The sequence below is a fragment of the Drosophila montana genome, unplaced genomic scaffold, assembly GCF_035044405.1.
Source record: "Drosophila montana isolate Dmon_TW-CO22-7 unplaced genomic scaffold, ASM3504440v1 contig_3274_1, whole genome shotgun sequence".
Taxonomy (NCBI): Eukaryota; Metazoa; Arthropoda; class Insecta; order Diptera; family Drosophilidae; genus Drosophila; species Drosophila montana.
Window position 1 is genome coordinate 42,501 of NW_026998157.1, and position 25,531 is coordinate 68,031.

Consider the following 25,531-nt stretch of genomic DNA (forward strand, 5'->3'; position numbering starts at 1 on the left):
CAAGACGTTATTTAACATGAACTTTACCAGCAGAAATATTTTTTTATAATTTTCTAAGAATTTTTAGAATTTTCGATTTGACACAGATAAGATTTGATTCGAAACATTGAATCTTAGGCTTTAAATAGAACAAATATTAAAATTTGTACATTTACAAGCAGATATTTAACATGAACTTTAGCAGCAGAAATTTGAATTATTTTCCAAGCATGGGACACAGGTAGATAAATATTCGATATGCATTAAATTGAAAATAATTCAAATTAAAAACTTTTTTGCATTGTATATTTACAAGCAGATATTTATCATTAAATTTAGCAGCAACTGTTAACATTTTATATTTGAGCAAAATATATAATCAAATTCATTCATTATTTTTTTGCATGTCGAGGCTTTTAATTAAAAAATAAAAAGTTAAGCAATATATGTATTGGCAAGCTTGGATTTAACATGAAGTTTACAGTTCAAATAAATGTGACTACAATCGAGATCTGCCTTAAGCCATGACAAGAAACTAACTTATAATTCTTTAAGTCATCTTTATGTCGCAATTATTGCTCAATTTAAAGTCAGTGATGATGAAGTACTGAATTTATCCTGAGGATAAAAATGGTTTCAGAAAGATATTACATTTAAATAGTTCATTCAGCTTTGACAAAGTTTGAGACCTCAAAGGACGGCTTTTATTATAGTTCCATAAGCTATTTCAAGTAGTGGAGCTGCTCGTTAATGGTTCGGTAATGGAAAAGCAAATGCAGTTGTTTCTGCTTAGGATGAGGTTGAATGGCCAGCCCCTAAAAGAAAGGAGAAGTGGAGCAACTGAAACAGAAACTTGACTGTGGCCACTTCACAGGCTGAAAACGGAGAGTGCAACATTTTAAGCGCTCACAAAACACATTTGCATTTGTGGCAAGCGGCATATCCAGGTGGATGGGCCTTTGGCTGTGCCACATTCAGGCACAACGAACGGAGGTAACCCCAATTGGAGTTCCAGTTGCAGCTGGGAGCTAATGGTGTGGGCTAGTAAGGAGCTTTGACCTGCCCACCAGAGGCTAAGACAAATGCATGACGAAAGTGTTTTGGTCGGGGTTGTCAGGATGTAAGACTTGGCTAACTAATCCCACCCGACCTCCTTCTCATCCCACCACCAAGACATGCTCCACACTGAGCTGAAAGCCGGATGGGCTGTGGATAGCGTGCCGCTGTCGTGCACTGGTGCATGCATGCTTCATGCCATAAATACAGCCATAAGAAGCGGCCCACTGACTGACTGATTGACTGACTTGCTGCCTGACCGAATGCCTGGCCAGAAGAGGAGCAGATTTGCAGTTGCAAATCCGTGAATAGCCAGCGCCTTTAACTGATTGACTGGTTGACTGATTGACTGACAGAAGGCAGAAGCCCAAATGCAACCGAATGTCCCTACTTCATCAGCGCCTTTAACACCTAACTGATTGATTGATTGACTTACTGACTGACGTATTGCCTAAAAGACTAACTGATTGAGTTACTAAATGACTGACTGTCTGGACAGAAAGGCAGTTCTCAAATACATCTGAGAGTCCATGCAACACCTGGGCTTTCAACACCTAACAGATTGACTGATTGACTGACTGACTGACTAAGCGAATGATTGACCAACTAATTGACTGATTGAGTTACTAAATGACTGACTGTCTGGACAGAAAGGCAGTTCTCAAATACATCTGAGAGTCCATGCAACACCAGGGCTTTCAACACCTAACAGATTGACTGATTGATTGACTGACTGACTAAGCGAATGATTGACTAACTAATTGACTGATTGACTGACTGTCTGGACAGAAAGGAAGTAGCTCAAATACATCCCAGAGTCCGTGAATCACAGCGCCTTTAACACCCAACAGTTTGACCGACTGACTGACTAAGCGACTGACTGACTGATTGATTGACTGACTGACCGACTGACTCAATGACTGACTGAGTGACCGCCTGCCCAGAAAAGCAGCAGCCCAAGTCGCAAGTCTGTGACTCACTAGCGCTTTTAGCATCTAACTGATTGATTGACTGACTGACGCACTGACTGACTGCCTGGTCATAAAAGCAGCAGCCCAACTGTATCCGTGCAGCGTCAGTGCCTTTAGCACGTAACCAAACAAACATCAATAGTCGCAGATGCAGATACAGATGCAGTTGCAGCTGCAGCTGCTGCGCCCACTAATCAGAGGCATGTGTGAATTCAGTTTTACGAGCCCAGACTCGGACCTGGGAGCTGCAGTCCAAGACCAAACTCTGCATCATCTGCCTGAAATGTGTGCCAGAGCTTTTTTCACATTTGGCTTTGTTTATGCGTCAGTCGAACAGTCAAAACAGCTGCCGCCCATAAAAGATTGCTTACCACTCGCGTACACCCTGGCCGACCCACGGATAGCACCTTTGGAGGGGGGAAGGGGGGGGGGGGGGGGGGCTAATCAAATGCTCGCATGCGAGTTTTCTCATCTGTCTGTTAAATTTCATGTTAGCTGGCAAGCAATTCAATATGCAATTGCTTTTTGGTTTTTTTGTTCAGTCGAAATGTCAGCTAAATGTCAAAATTATTCAGAATGATGACAACTCGATTAATTTAATTTAAATTCTTGTTTCTCAACACTGTTCGGTGTTGCCAAGTGTGCAAAACGTTAACGTTGCTCGTCAACTATTTAACTGGCAGTTAAATTGCCTAATTGCAATTGTGAATTGAAACTAAGTGCATTCGAGCTCATATAAAAGTTGAAGTGCATGTCAAAGCGCTTGTTAAATTTAGAACTTACCTTGCAGAGCGCAACGCCCGTATCCAGACGATCCATAAAGTTCTCCGCATTGATGCTCAGCTCCGGATAGAGTGTGCTCAGCCATTCAGCGAGATCTTCCTTCATGGCCTCCAGATACTCTTCACTGGACTTGAATGGCCTGTAAGGCCGCGCCTCGAGCATTGCCATGGCGCCCAAAAATCTGTCGTTTAAGTTTATCGCTTGATTGTAAACTCGTTCTATTCGAAATTTATCGCCGCTCTGTTGCGTTAATCGTAATGGCTCGAGGAGGGGGAAGCTATTTTATTCAACTAGTTATCGTGCATGGATTTCACACGCTCTTCGCTTAGGGTTGGGCTAACACCAGAGAGTCGTGCATTGTCTCGTTCGTTTAGTAAAGAGAGTACAGTTACTAGCTTTTTCTCTCTCCTTCTCTCTCTCTCTCCTCTCTTTCGCTCTCCTTTCTCTTTATTAAAGCTTTCACTCGTTATTTCTGTCTAAGTTCTGCAAAGATAGGAAAAATTAAATGTTAAAATTGAAACATATTAGTTTTACAATCGTTAGTGTTCCATTTCCGCGTTCCCTCTGCAAACCTTTTTGTAGGTTATAGTTCAAATCGTTTCTAATCGTTTTTATACTTCAGTTAAGATTTAATTAATTATAGTTATTATTTGGGAACGTAGCGAATGTTTTCTTTTCAGCGTTCCATTGTTTGGGAAACAGTTGAATTGGAACAAACTTTTCAATAATGCACAAATTCGCAAAGACACCAAATTTAAAATAACAAAAGCGTTTTCTTTCTCAAGCAAAAATAATGAACGAGTGTTTCTTTCCAGCATTCCACTTGCGAGCAACTAAGGCATCAGTACATATCAGTAAAGGAATAAACCAGGATAAAACGATCAAAGTCAAAAGTCATGCATGTTCCATTCCAGCATGCCCTGTTCATATTTGTAGGAAAGAGGTAAGAAGAAGGTTATGGAAAAACTCATAAAATCAAATAATCAAAACAATATTTGAGTGTTCCATTCCATTATTCCCTTAGTCAATATGCTAATGGATTATTACCGACAGAAGTTGATAAGAAAATAACAAATGAAGATAATTGAAAGCACATTTAGCAGACGGCAGACGGCAGCGAGAACGTGAATAAATGAAGTGAATAGAATTCTAGCTGAAAGTGAAAACCGGAACACGCCTGCATCAAAACCGAACGTAACAAATGAAGTGCACGTTCAGGAATCTGATTAAGATATACATATGCATATAAAAAAAAAAAAGAAAAAGAAAAACACACACACAACTGGTATCATAAATTTCAATATGTGCATTTCCCATTAAATCTGCATTCCAAATGAATATTTGCTCTTAATGGATTGTCACAAGTCGCTGCTAATGCTGCTGCTGCTGCTGCTGCTGCTGCTGCCGCAGTGTGCCACATGCAACAAGCAGCATGATGTTGCAGCAGGGGAAATGAATGAAAGTACATTGAAACGAGCAGCGCAAATTTATGACTATGGAACTGCAGCTGACATAATTGTGGGACACAAAACCACAATAGCAGCAGCAGCAGCAGCAACAACAGCAACAACAAAAATTATACAAATAAAATCAATAAAAATAAAACATAAAAGTGACTCGCGGCGGTCGGTTACTTAAAAGCCTCTGCAACAGCAAAAACCTCAAGACAGCCCGAGTCGGATGTGCACGACTTAAAGATGCCCTGAGCCCAGCCTACCTTAATCTATATATATGCATATGTATATACACAAATACACACACACACACACACGCACACTTCTGCTTCCCTTTATCTCCAGCTATGGTAAATGTGTTCGTGCCTAAGATCGGTGTTCAGAGTCCGATCTGCATGAAATTTGCAGCGCTTTAATATCGGAGCATAATGTGCGTATATCCCATAGCCCAAGGCTAAAACTAATAAGTCTGTTGTTATGTATAGCAAAGGGAATGTATTCTTCTTCATTTATGTAAACTATAGGTTTATCGATATTTATCGATACTAGGCAAATGCTTGAAGATAGGCAACTATGCATACAAAATAAGGCTGAAAATGCTTTCTGCCAGTTACATACATTTGCAAAAAACTAGCGTACTCTTCTATGTACAACAACCTAGCTAGTACCTATAATTTTCAAGCTATGCCTACAGAAACAAGTCCTAAAATCGATATTTATCGATATTAGGAAAATGCATTAATATATGAAAAGAAGCATAAGCAACTATATATGCATTATGAGTTGGAAAATGCTTTCTTCTGCCTGTTACATACATTTGCAGATAACTAGCATGCCCTTCTTGCAGCAGGGTATATACATATATATATACATGTATGTGCATTGCTGCTGGGCGCCCATCTTAATCGCATTGCCAGCGGCAACGGCAATGGCCAATGGTCACACCTGGGCCATCCCTGCCAGCACCTAAGCTCATCTCAGCGAGCCCCCCTCCCCCGCCCCCCCCCCCTCCCCATCACACTTACCGCAGCTAATTAGCGGTAAGCTCAATTGAACTGTGAACTTCATGAGCTGCAACAGCTTTGTGGCAGGCGAAGATTAATGCAACCGCAACTGGTCTGGCCTGGTCTGGTCTGGTCTGGTCTGGCCTGGGCAAATGGGCAATGGCAAATCCCGAATTAACCGAAGGCTATTCCAACCATAAAACTTATCGCTTATCTATTTATCAAATTGCCGTTGCTGTTGCATAAGCTGTTGCAAGCGGCACGAAGCATGCGAATTCAATCATGCCGCTGACCTTGCTGGAGTCGTAGAATCCATCTCGTGACATCGCGCATGACGACTACAGTAAACACTCTTCGGCTGACCGTACCTCAAAATCAAGAGCAACTAATACTTGATTATTTATACCTTTTTTCATATAATTTATTTAACGGACGTCCTTTTTCTTATACCTTCTCATTCATGCTTTGCTATTCATATGCAGCATCCTGGCTTGATTATTTATGCCTTTTTTTCGTGTAATTTTTATATACATTATACCTAATTATTGAGGGCATTTCAGTTAGTGGCTCGTAGCTCATAATTTCGACACATAGTTTGTCTTAAAATGTATACCTTTTTTATTGAAGCCTGCACATCTTTACCTTTATATTATACCTTTTGTTATAGCTTATACCTTATGCCATTAAAATAATACCTTCTAATTTATGCCATATTTTTAATGCGTGTATGTCTTATTACTGATGCCTAAAGCCATTCAATTTATACCTAATAGGTTATGCCTGAATGTCTTATACCTGATGGGTTTTAACATTAAATTAATACCTTATAATTTATACCATATTCGTCATGCCTTTTAGCTTACAGGACTTTGCTTGACTTTATGTCTCATAGTCTATATATTTTATGCCTTTTTTACCAATTATTAAACATGCTTCATTATTTGTTTTTGCCTTATATTTTATACCTCTTGTCTTCGAACGCATACGGTTATACTTGTCTGCCTTGTCACTTGGTCCCTATACTTTATACCTATATACCGTATAATTTATACCTTTTGCATGAAATCCCGAATCTTATATCTTGTTCCCTTGTTCCTTGGGCCCAAGACCAAGAGTTTCTGTCGCAACTTTCTTTAAACAATTAAGACTTCTGAATCTTAAGCGCAACTTTCTCGCCAAAAACACAAATCGCACAATTTTTCGACTAAGCCAAAAGAAAAAAAAAATATATAAATTAAAGAAAAACAATCGCATATGCAATCGCGTTTCGGTTTCGGTTTTTATACTCTTTTCTGGTTTTATTTTTCGCTATTGCCATTTATGTAACCTCTCGGCCAATCCAACGATTCGACGATCCAACGATTCGACGATTCGACGACGACGTGGTCTTAATTAAGCGCCAGCTTTACCCACTTTACTTAACTCACAGCTCGCCGCTTTGGCGCATTAAAAACGAGCAAAACTTAATACGGACGTCAAAGGAAAGCTCAATATGTGCTTAATTGTGAACGCAACGAATTCTAAATACCCTAACAGCAAGATAGAGTTCGAGCCGAAGACTCGCCTTGCGGTTCGGTTCTGGTGAATGGTGAATTAAAACAGGCAAAAGTGCTGCAGTCGGGCGTGCTCGACCCGGAGATACCCTGACCTAGCATTCTAGCTGCTTTCTATAAAAACATACACTTATCTTCTTCTTCGGTGTCTGAATGTCTCAAAATCGATATTAATCGATATTTTCAAAATGAAATCGAAACAAATTTGATAGGCAATATTTATCAATATCGATATTTATCGATATAACGTGAATAGATCAAATAGAAAAACATAATAAATCGCATGGTAAACGAAAAAAAATATTTGGAATTTCAAGTCTCAATTTTGACTAACACAAAGACTCAAAATCGATATTTTTCGATATATATCGATCTTTTGAAAATAATATCGAAGCAAACATGACAAGCACGGTCTGTGCATAGTGTCTGAAGCTTTGCTTGATGCTGATCAGGAATATACTTACATATATATAACCATATTCAATTGTTGCCTGTAAGCCCGGAAATGTTCTAAATAAATAACGGGATCGAAGATCAGAAGTCGATTTTGTTGGACTTGTCTCGGCTCTTGCATAACTCGCAGCTATGTTTAAATTCGCAACGTGGATTTTACACACACACACACACACACACACACACAGACACATTTGCCCGGCTGATATTTTGGCTAATTAGTGGTATTGATGGGGCGACTAATAACAGCTCGATGGGTTGGTTATTTCTTCCTTTGGGTATTTGTGCAACTTTTGATTGGAAATTGTAGCAAAGCAATGCGCCCCGGGGTCTTGGAATTGGTTGGTAAAACTGTTCGTCTTTTGATATTTTGATATTTACGCTGGTGTTGCGTAAATTTGGCCAGATCGATCAGCTGAATGTGTGTATGAATGGGTGAATTGTATATACTATAAACATTGATCGATCGCGGCGATCAATGGTTGCGTCTGCCACGCCCCCCCCATTGAGAGATTGAAACAAATATGCAAATTTGCGCATATTATTATTGATTTGCATGTATTTCGCTTTGTTCGACTCTTTCTCCGGCTCCCCAAAATCGACTCTTTAAATGATTAGCGGCATTTTTGAAAGTGAATTTAATTAAAAACCCAAATTGTGCATAGGATGCACCAATCGCCAATCGCCAGTTACCCGTACAAAAAAAAAAAAACTCGACTGGTAATTGAATTTTCTGGCGAATTTGTCGAATCGCGAATTTGAAATTGTCTTTTGGCTTTCGCAATTCGTAGCTCTTTAAGTGGATTGTGCATATAGGAACCGAAATGCGTATTAACCAAAAACCAACAACTTTCAGTTGGGTTTGGTTTTTCAGCTAGTTTTAGATCTATCTAATATTACGATCTATAAAATATTCAGATCTGTTGGCCTTACTTTATAGCTCTGGTCCGTTTCGTGCGGCTGCGATACAAGAATTTAAATTATTTCCTTTTTGTTTGAAGTATCGATATCGTTCCCGATAGCATGATGGAATACCATCGGGTGCGATATCGATATCATGGGATATCATCGGGCACGATATCGATATCGATATCATGGGATATCATCGGGCACAATATCGATATCATGGGATATCATCGGGTGCGATATCGATACTTCGATCATATTGCGCTATGTTGCTTATTATTTGATCGATTTACAATATGGTTACATTAATTACATTCAAATCACATTCAATTGGTTGTCGATCTTCTTCCCATGTAATTGCTGTCCCTTATGAACCTAAAATTGGTACTTAGGATCTTTCTAACAGTTATTTACCTATAAACATTCAGAGTTCGCTATATTCTCGCTATAAAAACAACAATCATTAAATAAGCTCATTTGCCCACAATTTGTTACTCTTAGATTTTGGATGAAAGGCGAAGAGTTTTACAAAATACGTTCAAACTTGGAATATGAAAGAGTTCTCAGCATTATATAAATATCGGGCTGTTTTTACTATATATATATATATAGTATTTATTCTCGATCAGAGTTGTGTAGATAGAGCCGTGCTCCTTCCGGTTTCTAATTTTAACGCGATTTCGATAAAACTTTCTATTGCAGACTTCGATTATTATATTATATATGTTAACGATCGCTTGCAAACAAGCTTATAGAAATATGTTACTTTAACTAAAGTTTATGCAAATCATCTTTAAGACTTTCTTCCTATTTCTTCGGTAACATTTTTTTTTTTTGACAATTTCTGTAAAATATTATTTAATTTAATATCAGTTTATTTGATTGCAAGCAGTTAAAGAAATGAATTTCAAACTTAAAACTGTATCCAATAAACGCTATCAAAACAATTGCGTTAATGGATTTGTTACGAATCCAATTCAATTTCTCAGCATGTTTTGCGGGTTTAATTTATGACTTGTTTTTGTTGTTGTTTGCAATGTTTTATATTGAACAGTTTTTCATTATCACTCGACTCGCTGATAGCTTTACGAAATTGGTGGTGTGCATGTTCGAGTGGCTGTCTCTGGATCTCTGGGCTAGGTGCTTCGACATGCCGTTAAGTGTGAATTGCCAAATGACAGCCAAAAGTGCGACAACGACAGCAACAACAACAACAACAAAAGGCACTTTCGAGCACTGGTTTTTGGTTGAAAAATTGTAACGTCGTATCACAACAAAGCGACAAGACGACAACAACAGCAAGGCTCCAAATAATTGTTGACGCTTTCAATTAACAATTGCCGTTTGATAGATGAGACAGCTTGTTGCAAGCGCAACACTGTCTTGTTGTTGTTATTGGGTCACACACACACACACACACACACACACACACATTGCACAATAGCAATTAAATTGCGCATGTGTTAGCTCGTGTGAACTTGATCTAGCCAAATGAGTTAGCGGTTCCAGTTCCGCTCCGATTGCCGATTGCCGATTGCCGATTGTGTTATCGATTGCGTTATCGATTGGCAGCCAGCAATTTGCTTGGCACTTGATAACGATTTAATCGCAACGAATTCATGGCACAGCTTGAATGCAAACAGAGACATTTGCATGAAGCGTTTGTTGCACTTCGCATCTGTCAGATTTCAGTGTCGAGACGTTTTTCAATATTATTTTACTTTGTTGCATGCAACGTTTGAAGTTCGGCTGAAGGAGCACGAGATGTGCAGACGTGTTGCAGACGACACACAGGCTACATCATCCCTCTCTCTCTCTCTCTTTGTGTGTGTGTGTGCAGCATGAGTGCGGGAATCAATGCAACAACAACAACAACAACAACAACAACAGCAACAACAAGAACAACAAACACCGTCCTCAAGTGCAAGAGTTATTTTCACAAGTTATTATCTATCCATTTATCCATTGAGCCAACAGCCCAACAGGCACTTCAATGCAACAGCTCAACACCCTATGTCGCCCCTAATAGCCCCCACCCCCCCCCTCTCCTTACCCCCTCCCTTTGGCACACACACTTACCATACTTAGCCCCCAACATACACACACAGTCTGGCATGTGTAAAGCCGCGTGTGGGATGCGTTCGCACTGCGCTGCGGCTGTTGCTCATTTGAAATACCCTGCAATGGTAAGCTTAAGCTAGAGCTATGCTCAGTTATAGCATAGCTATGTCGCAGCCATAACTTATGGCATATATACGTTTGTTGAACTACTTTATATACTTCATATAACAGAGCTATATGAATAAGAAGATAAGAGTGGATCTATAGTAAATTATAGATTCTCATATATTAACTTTTGTGATCATTTATATCGAATTTATATCGAATGAAAAGCTCATCAACATTTCACTGGCATTTAATGCCACTTTACTACATGCTGGCTGCAGCGATTTACAGGGTATTTGGCAGTCACGTTCGCCTACGTCCGTCCTGTACGCTTTTACATGTTTTCTTTTCGTCGGCTTAGTTTCTCTGCGCGCCTTTGTCTGTGCTGCATTTCCATATGCGCAGCAATGGCATTGTCATCGCCAACGTCATCATCATCTTTGTCATCATCATCATCGCCATCATGGTGTTCATAATGTGCTTTCAGTGTTGCCATAAATGTCGTCAGTTGATTTTTAGGGTAAATGCACTGTGACGCACTGTGCAGCAGGGAAAATCAATAGGGTCGTCGCCCACGCGACGGCGCCGCCTCAGACAAAGGATCAGAACGAACCGAGGCCGCAAACCAAATACGAATCGAACCGGTTCGCGGCCGGAATTTCAATGTAACTTTAAAAATGAGCTGAATCATAGAACGAATCAATTGCAAAAGAACAACTGAATGCACACTCGAACTGAATCAAATTCCTATTCAAATATTTTGAGGGCCTACCAGCCACAAGGCCAAATTTTGGATAGAGATACAATCTGTTAGTGGAACAAGATAAACAAGCCCAGATTTGAGCCAAGATTTGTGGAATCGAACCAAAAGCTAATGAACCGGTGCGAACGGTGAACGGAACCAGTGCCAATATTTATTGAACTTGCCAGCCCTGGAACAAACTACTTTCCGGCCAGACATTGGCCAATGGCCAAATCAGTTGGCGCCGGTTTTGTGGGGTGCCAACTGACTAAAAGGACGACGACCTTGGCTAAGACAGCCATCGGGCACAGTCGGCGGCAGACAGACAGACTGTAAGGGGGGGGGGGGGGGGGGTGGGAGTTGGCTGGATTGAGTCAGAGCGTGTTGCATGCTTCACACCGAAAATAATGCCTCGAACTGTGCCCAAAACTGATTTTAACCTTCGACGTTTGTTCGCTCGATTTGCTGTTATTTGTTTTTTTTTTATTTTTATTTTCGTTTCAGTATAAATAAAGACTTGGTTGGGCAACACGAAACTTGAGAAGAACAACAGCAAATGTTTGAGAAATGTCGCACAAAGCAGTGCGTGTGTGTGTGTGTGTGTGTGTGTGTGTGTGTGTGTGTGTGTGTGTGTGCACAACAACAACAGACAGCGACAAGTTAAGAATTCGAAACAAGAAACGCAACTTAAGCTGCGTAGGTTTCTTAAGTAACTTCAAATGTTTTGATTAGACTTTAAATGACAACAACAACAACAAAGACACACACACACACACGCAGAGACAGACACAAGCTACAAAGGCTGTGAATGCCAAATGGCAACTCGATGTCGGAGTCGAAGTCCAAACTCAAAGTCGAACCCAAAAAACCAAAGCCGAACTCGCATTCGCACTCGCATTCACACAGTCGCAGTCGAACTCGAATTCGAACTCGAAGTCAACTCATTTGCGCAGTCGCAGCCGCAGCCGCAGCCGCAGCCGCTGCCCGTGGAGTGTGGGTTGCCTCAAAAAAGATCTCTGAGAACTGCCAACTGCCAACTGCGAACTGAGACAACATGAGACAACAGATCTGAGAACTGCGCTGCGCTGAGACATAAAAACTGCCGCCGTTTTTTTTTTTCTTGCTGCCTTGTTTTTATACCCTGAATCCATTAAAAATGGGTAAAATGGGTATAATGCATTTGTGCAAATGTATGCAACAGGCAGAAGAAAGCATCTTCGTACCCCATAAAGTATTTATATATATATTCTTGATCAACATCAATAGCCGAGTCGATCTAGCCATGTCCGTCTGAATCTTACAACCTATAGGAGCTAAAGACTTGCGATTTGGAAAGTATGTCCTCATGGTGCCTGAGCAGTACAAGTTTGTTTCCGATAAACGATAACTTGCCCCGTTTCCAAGTAATCGATAAAAATCGATATCGAAATCGTGTTTTTTGAACAGAGCTAAATTCAACAAACTTAACATTTAGCTTCTAGAATAGTGGGAATAGGAAATAAACCAATTTGTATTGCCAACCAATTTAAGCCACAATTAAACTTTTGATGGTCGGGAGCTCCCGACTAGAGCCTCTAACTTCTTTCTATTTGCTACTTATTTTCGCAACGTTTAAGCCGACTCTTGTAGGCCCTAACCTCAACCTGACTGTGTGCTTAAGCATAAAATTCAAAGATCTTATTATATCAAGAAGAAAAATCTTAGTTAAATCCTAATTTGAGCTGCTCAAGAGTGAGTTTCATATATATTTAAATTTATTTATATTTTTTGGTTAGTGTTTTTGCTATTTAAAAGCTTAAGTTTTATATTTATTTACTTTACATCAATCAAATCATTTAACATGCTGTCAAATTCGATTTGCTTCCTTTTTTATAGCTTTTATAGCCTCTGCTGTCAATCAAAATTAAGCAGGCAGTTCAGAAACAGCTTTAAACAATCTCGAGGGAGTTGCCACCTTGCAAAAAGGAACAGCCTCTTGTCAAAATTGGTAGCCAGCATAACCAAGCGGCGTTGCCACATAGCTTACAAATATTGCCGACCAGCTGTTAAATCTGACAGCCACTTTGACAGCAACATGAGAGAGAAGATAGAAAGCGAGGGAGAGTGTGAAATATCTTTTGGAAACACATCTGGAATTTCGCGCAGTGTAGCCTGATGGCGTGTGCGAGCTGCGCTCATTTATGGTTCAATTTCCAAGTTCTTTTTTTTTTATTTATTTTTTAATTTCAAATATTTCATCTTTGCGTAATGAGTTGTGAAAATAACAAACGAATGGATAAAGCGGGTGCAGAGGTGTTTTTGTTTTTGGTTATTGGCGCACACGTTTATTTTCGAGTGTAGCTGTATCTTTTCCCGTAGCTGTATCTGTATCTGTATCTGTAGCTGCGTCTGTTTCGAGTATCTGTAACTGTCGTTCGCGTTATCCGCGCGATAAATAATCGACTGGCTGCTTGGGTGGCAGCAAGCTGCCTGGCAAAACTTGCTGCGGCCTTTTCAGACGAGCCACAACAACAACAAATAAACCAAGTAAGAGTGCTTAAGGCGGCAGTGCCCGACTAGAAGATACCCTGTAGCTGGCGCCGAGCAAAATTTAAATATTTCTAATCTGTTTTTAATCCATACGAGAACCAACGGACGAAATGCGGTGTATCTACTTAGCTTCTATAGACTTCGAGTTACGCGCACGTAAGCCAAGTCTCAAAATCGATATTTATCGAAATTATCTAAATGGCAGCAGATCAAAGAATAGGACACGACTTTATATAGATTTTATAGCTATCAAATTCGGGAATATGCAAATACTTTATGGGATTTATGGTATTCTTCTGCCTGTTACATACATTTCCACTGAACCAATATGCACTCGTTTACCCATTTTCAAATTGGAGCAGGGTATTAAAAACAAATGCAGCTTTTTGTAGGAGTTGTTAATGTTATTGTAAATGCTGTTCTTGTTGTTGTTCTTGTTGTTGTTTGTGTTGTTGTAGCCGTTTCTAACTTCTTGGAGTGGCTTTCATTAAGCATAAGCGAACGTGTAAGTGCGGACTTGGCCAAAGATAAACGAGCGCAGCGTCCCGTCTCGGCTCGGCTGGGCCCAAGACGCCGCTTCAAGGCGGCAAACTCAAGAGTGGCCTTTTGTGTTGTTGCCGTTGCTGTTCTCAGCTCAAGTTGTTGGCTTGAACGCAGCTGCGCATCTCGAACATTGTATCTGTATCTGTAGCTGTAGCTGTATCTGTGTATCTGTGGCTGTGCCTCTTCGGTGTATCTGCAGCTGTGTGCGGCAGACCCGCACTTGACCTTGAACTTGTACAGGTTTACTTTTGTTTTCTTTGGCCGTTTTGGCCGCTGGCCGTTGGCCGTTGGCCGTTGCTTCGTTTGGCTTTTGCCGTTGCCCGCTCTTCAACTCTTGTGTTGTTGCCTTTCTTTCAGCTTAAGATTTGTGTACCATAATACCCTAGCCGTGGGTATTTTCATTTTGTCATCAGTCTTAAGGCTACGATCGGATTACTATATTATATAGCTCTACGGGACATATCTATCGATATGAAACAGACTGAGCAATCGCGAGCTTTATTATTCTCCTCACATACCGGCAGGTTCGTCTTAAAAGGGTATTTCATCTTCGATGTGCCGAAACAATCAACTCTTTCTTGTTGCTGCTGTTGCCTTTCGGCCTTTTGGTGTGCGCGCGAACCTAATCAGGCTTAATGCCGTTGCGTCGCCTCGGTTTGTGGCACTTTATCGGGCCAGGATTATGAGCGACACCCCAACAACGAGGAACGAACGACCGAGACACCTTTCCAGGAATCCTTTTACAGCTTTCAACTTATGCAGAACCCAATTTGATACGTACTTTAATTTATATGCAAAGATTTATGCGCCTTATGAAATGCCAAACACACACACCTGAGGCATTTTTAGTATCTTGGCATTCCAGATTCTCAATCTCGCTGCGCATTCTAAAGCTCAATAATTCTTCTACCCGATTATTGTTTGCTTTATATATAAAAACAAAAACTTTGAAGCTTAACGAAGAGTTTAGAAATTGTTAAATATTTCTCACATAACTCCTTTTTTTACTCTATTATACACGACCCTTCGCGTTACCTTCGTGTAGTTATAGTAAGAAATATAAAAATGGGTTTTCAGAGCGCAGCAGAACATGATATATGGGCTAGTATTACAGCACTGGAATTGGAATGGCATACAAAATTTCTATTCCATATATATGGCCATATGGGATGCACACGAAGCGTAACAATTTCTCCATGCAGAGTCAAGTGCCTGACAATCTGAAACTGCACAAGCTGAAAACTCAGTTGTAAGACAGTCTTTCTTCAGATCTTAAGCAAAAGCTTAATTGGATTAGTTGCGCAGAGTTAGAGCTAAAGTAGAAGATGCAAGTGCAGATACAGGTAGATACAGATACATTTTAATGCACAGATACAGATACAGATATAGCTACAGACACAGACACAGATACAGATACAGATACAGATACAGATACATTTGAATGCACAGATACAGATAAAGCTACGGATACAGATACAGATACAGATACAGATACAGATACAGATACAGATACAGATACAGATACAGATACAGAAACAGATACAGATACAGATACAGATACAGATACAGATACAGATACAGATACAGATACAGATATAGATACAGATACAGATACAGATACAGATACAGATACAGATACAGATACAGATACAGATACAGATACAGATACAGATACAGATACAGATACAGATACAGATACAGATACAGATACAGATACAGATACAGATACAGATACAGATACAGATACAGATACAGATACAGATACAGATACAGATACAGATACAGATACAGATACAGATACAGATACAGATACAGATACAGATACAGATACAGATACAGATACAGATACAGATACAGATACAGATACAGATACAGATACAGATACAGATACAGATACAGATACAGATACAGATACAGATACAGATACAGATACAGATACAGATACAGATACAGATACAGATACAGATACAGATACAGATACAGATACAGATACAGATACAGATACAGATACAGATACAGATACAGATACAGATACAGATACAGATACAGATACAGATACAGATACAGATACAGATACAGATACAGATACAGATACAGATACAGATACAGATACAGATACAGATACAGATACAGATACAGATACAGATACAGATACAGATACAGATACAGATACAGATACAGATACAGATACAGATACAGATACAGATACAGATACATCAATGACAAATGACATTGGGCATGCTGACAGCGGCAAAGTGTGTGCAACTGGAACCAGGTCCAGAGCTGTGACACAATTGCCTTATATCAAATAACAAGAACAATAACAACAGTTTAGACAAGAACTAGCTGAAAGTGCAGCAAGTGTAATAATAGTAACAGAGAGAGACGGAAAGAGAAGTAGAGGTAGAAGGAGAGACAGAGACAGCAACAGACTGAGTTCGAGCTTGAGATCCGAGACGCGGGTCTGGACTTGGACATGGACATAATTGGCATTTGGTTGCATTAGACATGGTGCAACTGCTCGGCTGAGCGCTGCGTCAGGTGAGAGTTATGCGTTGTTGTTAATTAACCATTTACGGCCTGATTGCAGCGACAGACAAAGAGGCAAAACATACAGACAGACGGACAGACGGGCGGACGGACGGACGGACCGACAGACGCTAGAGAGAAGTGTAACGAGGTCAGCTCTCAAGTCGCAATCCAAGCTAAGTCTGAGCTGCCTCAGAGCCAGGGCCGTGGAGGCGCCTCAAAGGTTCAAAGTCAAACTCATTCAAAATATTTCTGCTCTACTAATTATTAAATACTAAATATTAAGAACATAACCTGACATTGCACTAAGTATGTCGATAAGTTATCGATCATTTATATGAATTTATCAAGTAATGTCAGGCTTAAGCGACATTCCCAAAGATATGCTCTAGATAATGTATGTATTATCGAAATTTGCAGTCGATAAATGTCCATCAATCGATAAATTAGGAAACTTTCACAACTCAACACAACCCACAAAAGAATTGAAAAAAGAAACATACATATCTATATATATGGAATATAGAATATATAATAATCGATGTGCGATATCGATACATGCACTAATGATCGATTTTTATTAATTTTTTATAGGTTTTAAAATGTAGTTGTGCAAACGTTGTTTTATTGGTGGGCTTATCAAATGCCTTCATTGGCTTTACATATTTTATTTAAGAGTATAATACCCTTCCTAACCTCACATTTAAATAACAATCGCATTTTCAAGTCGATAAATGTGAAAATGAATAAAAATTGCACACATCGAAAGAACAATAATGTTGACAAGTCGATAAATCGCTAATCGATAAGTTTAGTTAAAATCTGTCCATCTCCAATCAATTCGGATTAATTATCCAAATTTAGCCAATGAAGCTGTCTCAAAAAATGAAAATGCTTCAAAATGTTAAGTTTCTCAATGAAGAGCATATTAGTATGAAGGTTCGAGGTAATCGATAGTAATCGATCAATTGAAATAGCTAAACTTATGTATTCAAGTTTTGCCCGGCGACGTTGTTTAAGTGTATTACAAATAATTAAAATAAGCCTAGTTGGCGATAAGCTAAATTTACACCCAAGCAAAAACTATTGTTAACGTCGATGTTTGTGCTAGTAATCGAAATAGTTATCGATAAATTATAATACACAGCTGCAAAGCAATTCAAATTGAGTTTAACAATTTTGGCTTCATCTCAAATTTTGCTAAAAAATGCTTTTGAATCGTAGTAGAATAATTGAAAATGTTCTTTTGAATTGAAATCCTTGTAGTTATCGATAAGCTGAGCTCAAGTTTTTGAAAACAAATCGATAAACTGTTGATAACAAATCGATAAATGGGGAAACTAATTGTTATTGATTTTCGAATTGTTGCTTACATTGTTAATGGTTGCATTGGCAATTGCACTTGTTGCGCATGTCGCCTCTTCTGCTTCTCCTGCCGCGCGACGCCTAAAAAAACACACCTGCAAATAAAAAAGAAATGCAATTATTTGTAACTGTAATATATATATACATATATATAGATATGTGTATATGTTGGAATTATAGGGGATATTTAATATGCAGCACGCACGCAGCAAGACGATCAATCCGAATTGATGCATGGATATCAACCGGAAAACTAATTCGAATGCAGCTCAAAGTGCGGCACGTCTTGTCGCTCCAGATGGGGGCGGCTATGGCCTGCCTTTGACAACTCGTCATATATATATCTCTATATATATGTACAGGTAGATTTGTGTGCGCATTTGAAGTCGTAAATATCCGAATAAGTGCATTAACAGTTGGCAGCGAAACGGGTCAATCAACTGCCCAATGTGGTTGGGCGCACACGTTTCGTTAGGTATACCCAACCCCCTTCCCCCGGTCGTTGGTTAGCCAACATAAGCCCCAATCGCACCCGGTTAGTTGGCTTCCCCCTAGCTGCCCACTGCATGGCCAAGTTGATAGCACGCACGTGATCTGCAGACGGAACGAGCGACCCGACCAAATCTGAATGAAGAATTTATGAATGGAGCTCAGCGTGCGCGTCAATGCGTGAGCGAAACGAGTGTGTGTGCATGTGTGTGTGTGTGTGTGTGTGTGTGTGCGTGTGTGCGTTTCGCACGTTGGAGGATCCAAATAACAGCCACAACAACAAGTTAGTGTGCTGTAGTCGCGAGCGCCTGACTAGCAGATACCCTGCCATCCAGCAGCAAGTTGAGTCGAGTCGAGTCGAGTCGAGTCTCATTCTATACAATAAATTTTGGGTGGGAGTGGCAAAAGCGAAGTTCATTTAAGTTGTATATGCTAAGGCAGAGTCTACAGAATAGTTTTGATATATCTGAATCTTCAAACAAGTCTCGAAATCGATATTTATCGATATTCTGTAAATTGCAGCAGATATTGGCGAAAAAAATGGAAATCTTCTTCTACTTTAGCTTTATATATGTACATATTTCAAATTTCTCGTCTCTAGATCGACATGATACCCTCCTTAGTCATTTCCTTCCATTGGGCTCGGGCATAACAAGTTGGCGGCACTGTGCGATACACAATCCGAGATACAAAGATACAATTTGTATCTTTGTATCTTTTAGCATGCCAATGCAGATGGGCACGTGCTGCAAAGGCGCATTGCAAACGTTTATCGTTTATCGCAGTACACAATTTGCGATTACGCACACTCTCTCTTTTTCTCTCGCTCTCTCTCTGTCGATCTCTCGCCTCGCTCTCTCGCCTCGTGTAGGGCATTCGAAATGCCAACGCAACGGCGACTATCAGAAATTTCCCTAACGCCCAACGCATATTGTTACTCAAAAGGTTGCTTGTTGTTGTTGTTGTTGTTCCTGTTGTTGTTGTTGTTGTTGTTGTTGTTGTTGTTGTTGTTGTTGTTGGCTACTGTGCAAACTGCATCCGCAGTGGGATTTTATAGATGCATCTGTAGCTGTGCATCTATATATATATACATATATATATATAGGCACATATATATATATATATCTACATTTGTAGATACATTTGTATCTGTATCTGTTTGGCACGCATGTCTCGGGCCGACGCTCTGACGCATTGTCTGTGCGTGGCTCAACAACTTGAAATTGTGGCATAAACACGTTCTACAATTTCCGGCATGAGTGTTGGCGTTGTTGTTGTTGTTTATTAGTTTCATTGATCATCATCATTACGCGCACTAATATTGTTGTTGCTGTTGTTGTTGTTGTTGTTGTTTGTTTGGCTGCTGCCGCTTTTAGATGCTCTACTCCCCAGCCCGTGCCCCGCCCCCGCTGGCAGGTAAAAAGGAAAAAAGAACGAATACAGCACGCCGACAATGCAATACCCTTAAAGCGAATTAGCCGATAATTGCGCAGATATGCAAGGAGAAGTGTGAAGTTCAAGGTATCTTGGGAAATGGATAAGTTTTGCATTATACTATATAGAAGTCCGATGTTGATAAAGCTATATAGTAAAGATAGGGAAAAAGAAGTTGACTTCAAAACGAGGGAAAAGACTTTGCAAGGAAACAGACAGCGGGACATGTCTCGCGTGTTCTCAATCAAGATCAATAGAATATGTATATAATTTGTGGGGTCAACTTCCATGCAACACATATCTAATAACAAACGTTGATTAACTTTAGCGAGGGTATAAGAAAGCACAGTTCGACCTTTTGGCCTAATTGAAAACGATTTGATCTTTCACACACACACAAATTTCCAGACAATGATCGACACTTGCAGAAACAGCTGAAGAACAGCTAATGGATGAGAGGCAGATCCACAGCTCAACACTTGCGGAAAGATGATAGATTAGTTAATTAGGCAATAGATGATGCTCATCGGCAAACGAAAGATATAGATCGCTTGCATAGTGTATATAATATTCGAATGATCGCTATCAGATAAACGAGCTGAACAAAGTTAATTCAGCTATATCACGATTTATGCTTCGGCGGCATCTACTAAATCATAATACACACAAGAAAACACGCCCCAGACTATAAGCGATGCGTTGTTGAATAACTTCGGTGCTTATTGTCCGATTCTTATGATTCTTATCAGCACTTAGCTCTGACTCTTAAGCTCTCTCTTAAGCTCTCTCATATGACTCCCCTAAATGACTGTCAGATCAAATCGATCGCTAATCAGCGACTTCAGATGAAAAGCATTCTGTTGTTTCACAAAATACAGTCAAATCTAACAATGAGAAAGATGTTAATTATATGGTAGAAGCTCCTTAAAAGTGACAATTTAGTATTTAGATCAAGCGACGATCGGCTAGGCACAAATGTGACGAACGCTTGACAGGAAATAGTTGCGGCTCTTCGCCGATTAAGCTTTATTTCTATAATTTGTGGCAACATATAGAGAAAATCTTGGAAAACAGCGAACTTTGTAGGTCTTCAATGTCTGGACGTTTGATATGTTTGTGTCGTTTTAGAACAATTAATTTGTGTGCTCGTCTTTTGTTGTTAGTAGCTTTTCAATTCGGGAGAAAGAGCGAGAGAGCGAGAGAGAGAGAGAGAGAGGGGGAGAGGGGGGGGGGGCTGAGCCAGGGCTGATGATCTCGCACTGAGATCTGGGATCTCGAACCGATCGACCTTAGGCGACACACACACAGTCGGGCAAGTGGGCCGCACTCAACTGATCGTAAATTAAATAAAAATATACTTTCGATTTTCTGGGCAGTTGTTTAAAGAGTCCGCTGCGTGGATAGAAGGGCGGGTGAGGGGGGGAACCGTTTTAGTAATTAATTTATGACTCTTGTGGGCAATTAATAGAGAGAGAAAAAAAAGGGCCAACCGATCGAGTTTCAAGATCGTGCCAAGAATTGAAGGACAGCTACGAGTCGAGCAAAACGGCCAGCGACATCATCTCCAATCATTAGCTCAGTCCACATAACATCATTTGGGATAATGATCGGGCAATCAAACAGCGAAGTAAACAGTGTGAATGCCAAGCCAATGGCATGTCAAATGACCAATGACCAGGCCAAGCGCACAAAATGGCCTAGACAGCGCCTAGTTGACGCTTCACGTCGCTCCGCTGACGATTGCCCAGACCCAGACCCAAAGTCAGGCCCAAAGTCAGGCCCAAAGTCAGGCCCAAGCGCACGCACTTCATTTGATTTGGGTTTCTGGGTTTTACGCTGGTCCGAAGTGCCCGACTAGCAGATACCCTGTGCCTAGCGCCAAGCTGGCCTGCGATACTTTTTCTGTGCTCAACCTTTTTCAATTTTGCGAAGAATAAGTTGAGTATAAGTTGAGGTATTCCAAAAGTGATATACACCAGGTTTATAGTCTTCGATTTCTATCGATTTCTATCGAAATCGATAACTACGATATTATCGAAAAATTATGTCATCCTTAGCTGCATATGATATGCAGGAAGCCATATTCCGAATTTCAAGTGCCGGACGGACGATCGACTCAGCTCGTCAAGAAAACCAACATGCCCTTCTTGAAATCATTTTCAATGGGTGAGAGGGTATGGGAGAAAAAATGAAAAAATGTCAAAAGCGAGCGAGTCGCACATAAAACATAATCAACATAATAAACATGCCAACAGCATTATAATGAACTTGTGTGGAAAACGAAAACGCAAACGAAAACCCAAATTCACATCCACGTCCACATCCACGTCCACGTCCAATTCCAAATCAAAATCGAAATCGAAATCAAACAAGAAAAGCCAGCAGGCCATCAAGCGTTGGTCAACTCCATTTAACCAAAAAATAAAAAAAATAAAAAATTGGATAGTTTGGCCGACATGGAACTGGCAATTAAATCATGTTGAAGGCTTTCCGATAATGTTGCACGCATAGAAAGTTAATTAGCTTTGACTTTGGGCAAATCGTAAATGAGATGCCATCAATATGATCGGGATATATAAATGAAAGAGCGATTTAGGATATTCCATATGAAACCAACTAGCATTTGGTATAACAGGATCATGTGGCCCGACTGGGGAATACCCTCAACCCTCTTCATCTACTAAAGGGGCTTATCTTTAGCCATAAATGAGAGATAGTTGATCTGTTTTTACCATGTCGAAATTGAATCTTAAAACCTAAGCGAACAGGATTTCGATATCGATTTTTATCGATTACTTGGAAAAGGGGCAAGTTATCGATATCGAAAATAATATCGTACTGCGCGGGCACTAGGAGCACCTACGTTCAGTCTCTATCTCTTGATCAACCTTGGCTATTGATGCTGATCAAGAATATATATATGTATATACTTTATGGGTTCCCTTTCCCTCTTACATTGCCTTGCACAAAAGTATTATTCTCTATTTACCCGTTGTCAACGGGTTCAGGGTTTAAATAGGATTTATAAATATGTGAGTTATCTAGAATTATGAAATTCTTAAGTTAAAACCAGAATTGAAATAACTTTGCAAGCAAGAAACTGTTTATAGGGCATGTAAAAAAAAAAAATAAAAAATAAATAAAAAAAAAACCTCAAAGATCTAGATAAAGATCAGAGCACGATCATGATCAGTTATCGGTAAACAATTGATATCTATTTTCTTTTATGAATGAATAGGACTTGAAAACTGAGAGCTTCCATTGGAACAGACAGTCGGATAGAGGTGCACGACTATAACGCTTGATGTTGATCAAGAATATATATATATATACATAGATATATATATATCTTTGTCTGTTTCTGTGCGTTACACACTTGATGACAAAATTGGAATGCCCTCTGGCAGGGTATACAAAAAAACATCAGTGCTAATTGAAGCTATAGAAGCCAGCCACTTATCTATGCATACATATATATTCCTAATGCCGATCATAATCGTATATTTACGACACTTGCCGAGAAAAAATCTGCTTGGCTTAGCGCCTCGTTACGCCTCATTTTTGGAACGTTGGGCGTGGCAAATGCCTTTGTAATTTATCGCATGCGCAATTCGTTTGGGCTTTGGCCCATCCGTTACGTTGTGTGTGTGTGTGTGTGCGTGTGTGTGTGTGTTTGTGTGCCACTCGCTGGGGTGAAATAGTCATCGTCGTTCCCATTAATATTTATCTATGCGCAGTTGCCGGCAATTAATCGGCTCGCTGGGGGCACCCGAGCTATTTTGCTACTCGTATTAACACCATCAATCCCTCCGATCCAAGCTCCTGTCCCTCCTTTCCCTTGCCAGCCCCTCCCCCCCCCCCCACCCCCCGCTACCCCTTTGTCCCACCGCCATGCAGCTGCTGCAATGTGAACAATCTAATGCAATTGGCGCCTGGCAGCGTCTGGCTGTCACCTCGCCTGCCAGCAGGGCGATCGTCGCGGCAATTGCCGGTGAAATATGACGGAACAATATGATAATATATGTGTATATATACATATATGCATACATATTGATGTGTATCTATATGATATACTTATAATGCAGTGGACGCTGGACTTGGGGCGTTGGCGAATTTGTTTGGAGACGATGCGGAAATGCCAAGCCAAGCGATAAACCTATCGATCGATAACGATAACAGCAGCAGAGTATTGTGGCATACGTATGATGAACGATAGTTTACGCCTTAAATAATATCGTTCATTAGATACATATAAGCCGACGATTTTATCTACTTATCGGCTTAAGGCTCAGAAGTGCCTGTCTCTCTTTCTCTCTCTCTCTCTCTCTCTCTCTCTTTCTCCCTCTCTCTCTCTGTCTCTCAATCTATCTCTCTCTCTCTCTCTCTCTTGCTATATCCCCAATACTTCATCATTTCCTCTCTCTCTCCCCCTCACTCCCTCCCTTACCCTGTCCCTCTCTCTCTCTCTCTCTCTCATCTCACTCTCTCTCGCATATCTTTTTCGCAGTTTCCATCTATATTGAACAACAACAAATGAAGACATTTAATGCACTTTCCATAGCCGGATGAGGCATGATCTATGAAGCTCCCCCTCCTCTCTATTATACAACCCCCCACCTTTCCCTAACCCCCCCCCCCCCCCCATCCCACCGCCCGACACCTTTCCACCACTTACTTAGTTGTTATTTGCGCTGTGTGAAATTATTTATGCAAATTTTATGCGCGAACGCAAAAAGTATATAAAATGCTTGCATTTTATATTGATAACAACATAAATGAGTGTGTGCAGTATGTGTGTGTGTGCGTGTGTGTGTGTGTGTGTGTGTGTGTGTGCTTAATGCACTTTAAGTCTTGCTTTTGCAACTTAAAACGAATCCGAGTCTGGGGGCGTGACAGCGAACGGGGGCGTCGTCGTCGGCATTTGTCAAAGGCATTTGGCTACCGATTTGTTTTAGTTGCAACTGCGACATTGGCGGCAATTGTTGTTGTTGTTTCGGTTGTTGTTTTGGTTGTTGTTTCGGTTGTTGTTGTTTCGGTTGTTGTTGTTGTTCTTGAGCTGCGCATGCGCAAAAGCCAAGCCGCCGACACTGACGCCGCCGCCGCACGTTTCTTTTGCGTGTATCTAAATTGTGTATCTTATGGCCAGACGCATAGTTGGCTAGTTGCAGCAACTAATGAGGCTGCCACTGCCACACATGCCACATGCGAGCAGATACTAAACGAAGCTCACAGATACAACCAGGAGGCCAGGCGGCAGCCACAGCAGGCGTGCCACCTGGGGTCGGGGGCGGGCGCACTCAACATATGTCACCATAATTAAACAAATCTACACACATGAGCATTGCATACACACACACACACACATATATATATATATATATGTATCCCACATTAGGTATTAGCCAGCAGCAGCCATTACCGATCGACCAGATTGTCCATTCGCTCGTGTAGCTATACCCTGCACCCAATATTGAATATGGTTAACAGGGTATAATGAAGTCTTGCAAATGTATTTGTAGCAATGGAAAGATATAGACAATATATCGTAGCTTGGCTAGCTATCAAACTTGGTATT

At 40.4% G+C, this 25,531-nt stretch overlaps 1 protein-coding gene across 2 annotated transcripts in view; it reads right to left on the reverse strand.

The window, feature by feature from the left end:
* pigs (pickled eggs) overlaps positions 1–25,531 on the reverse strand; it is an 87,248-nt gene that overhangs the window by 33,383 nt on the left and 28,334 nt on the right. For both annotated transcript variants that reach the window (XM_064690545.1, XM_064690546.1), the window contains exons 3-4: positions 18,042–18,128; positions 2,790–3,272 (exon numbers count right to left, since the gene is read on the reverse strand). In XM_064690545.1, the coding sequence (XP_064546615.1) occupies positions 2,790–2,957 (168 nt within the window). In that variant the 5' untranslated portion in view covers positions 2,958–3,272; positions 18,042–18,128. The remainder of the gene's footprint in view (positions 1–2,789; positions 3,273–18,041; positions 18,129–25,531) is intronic.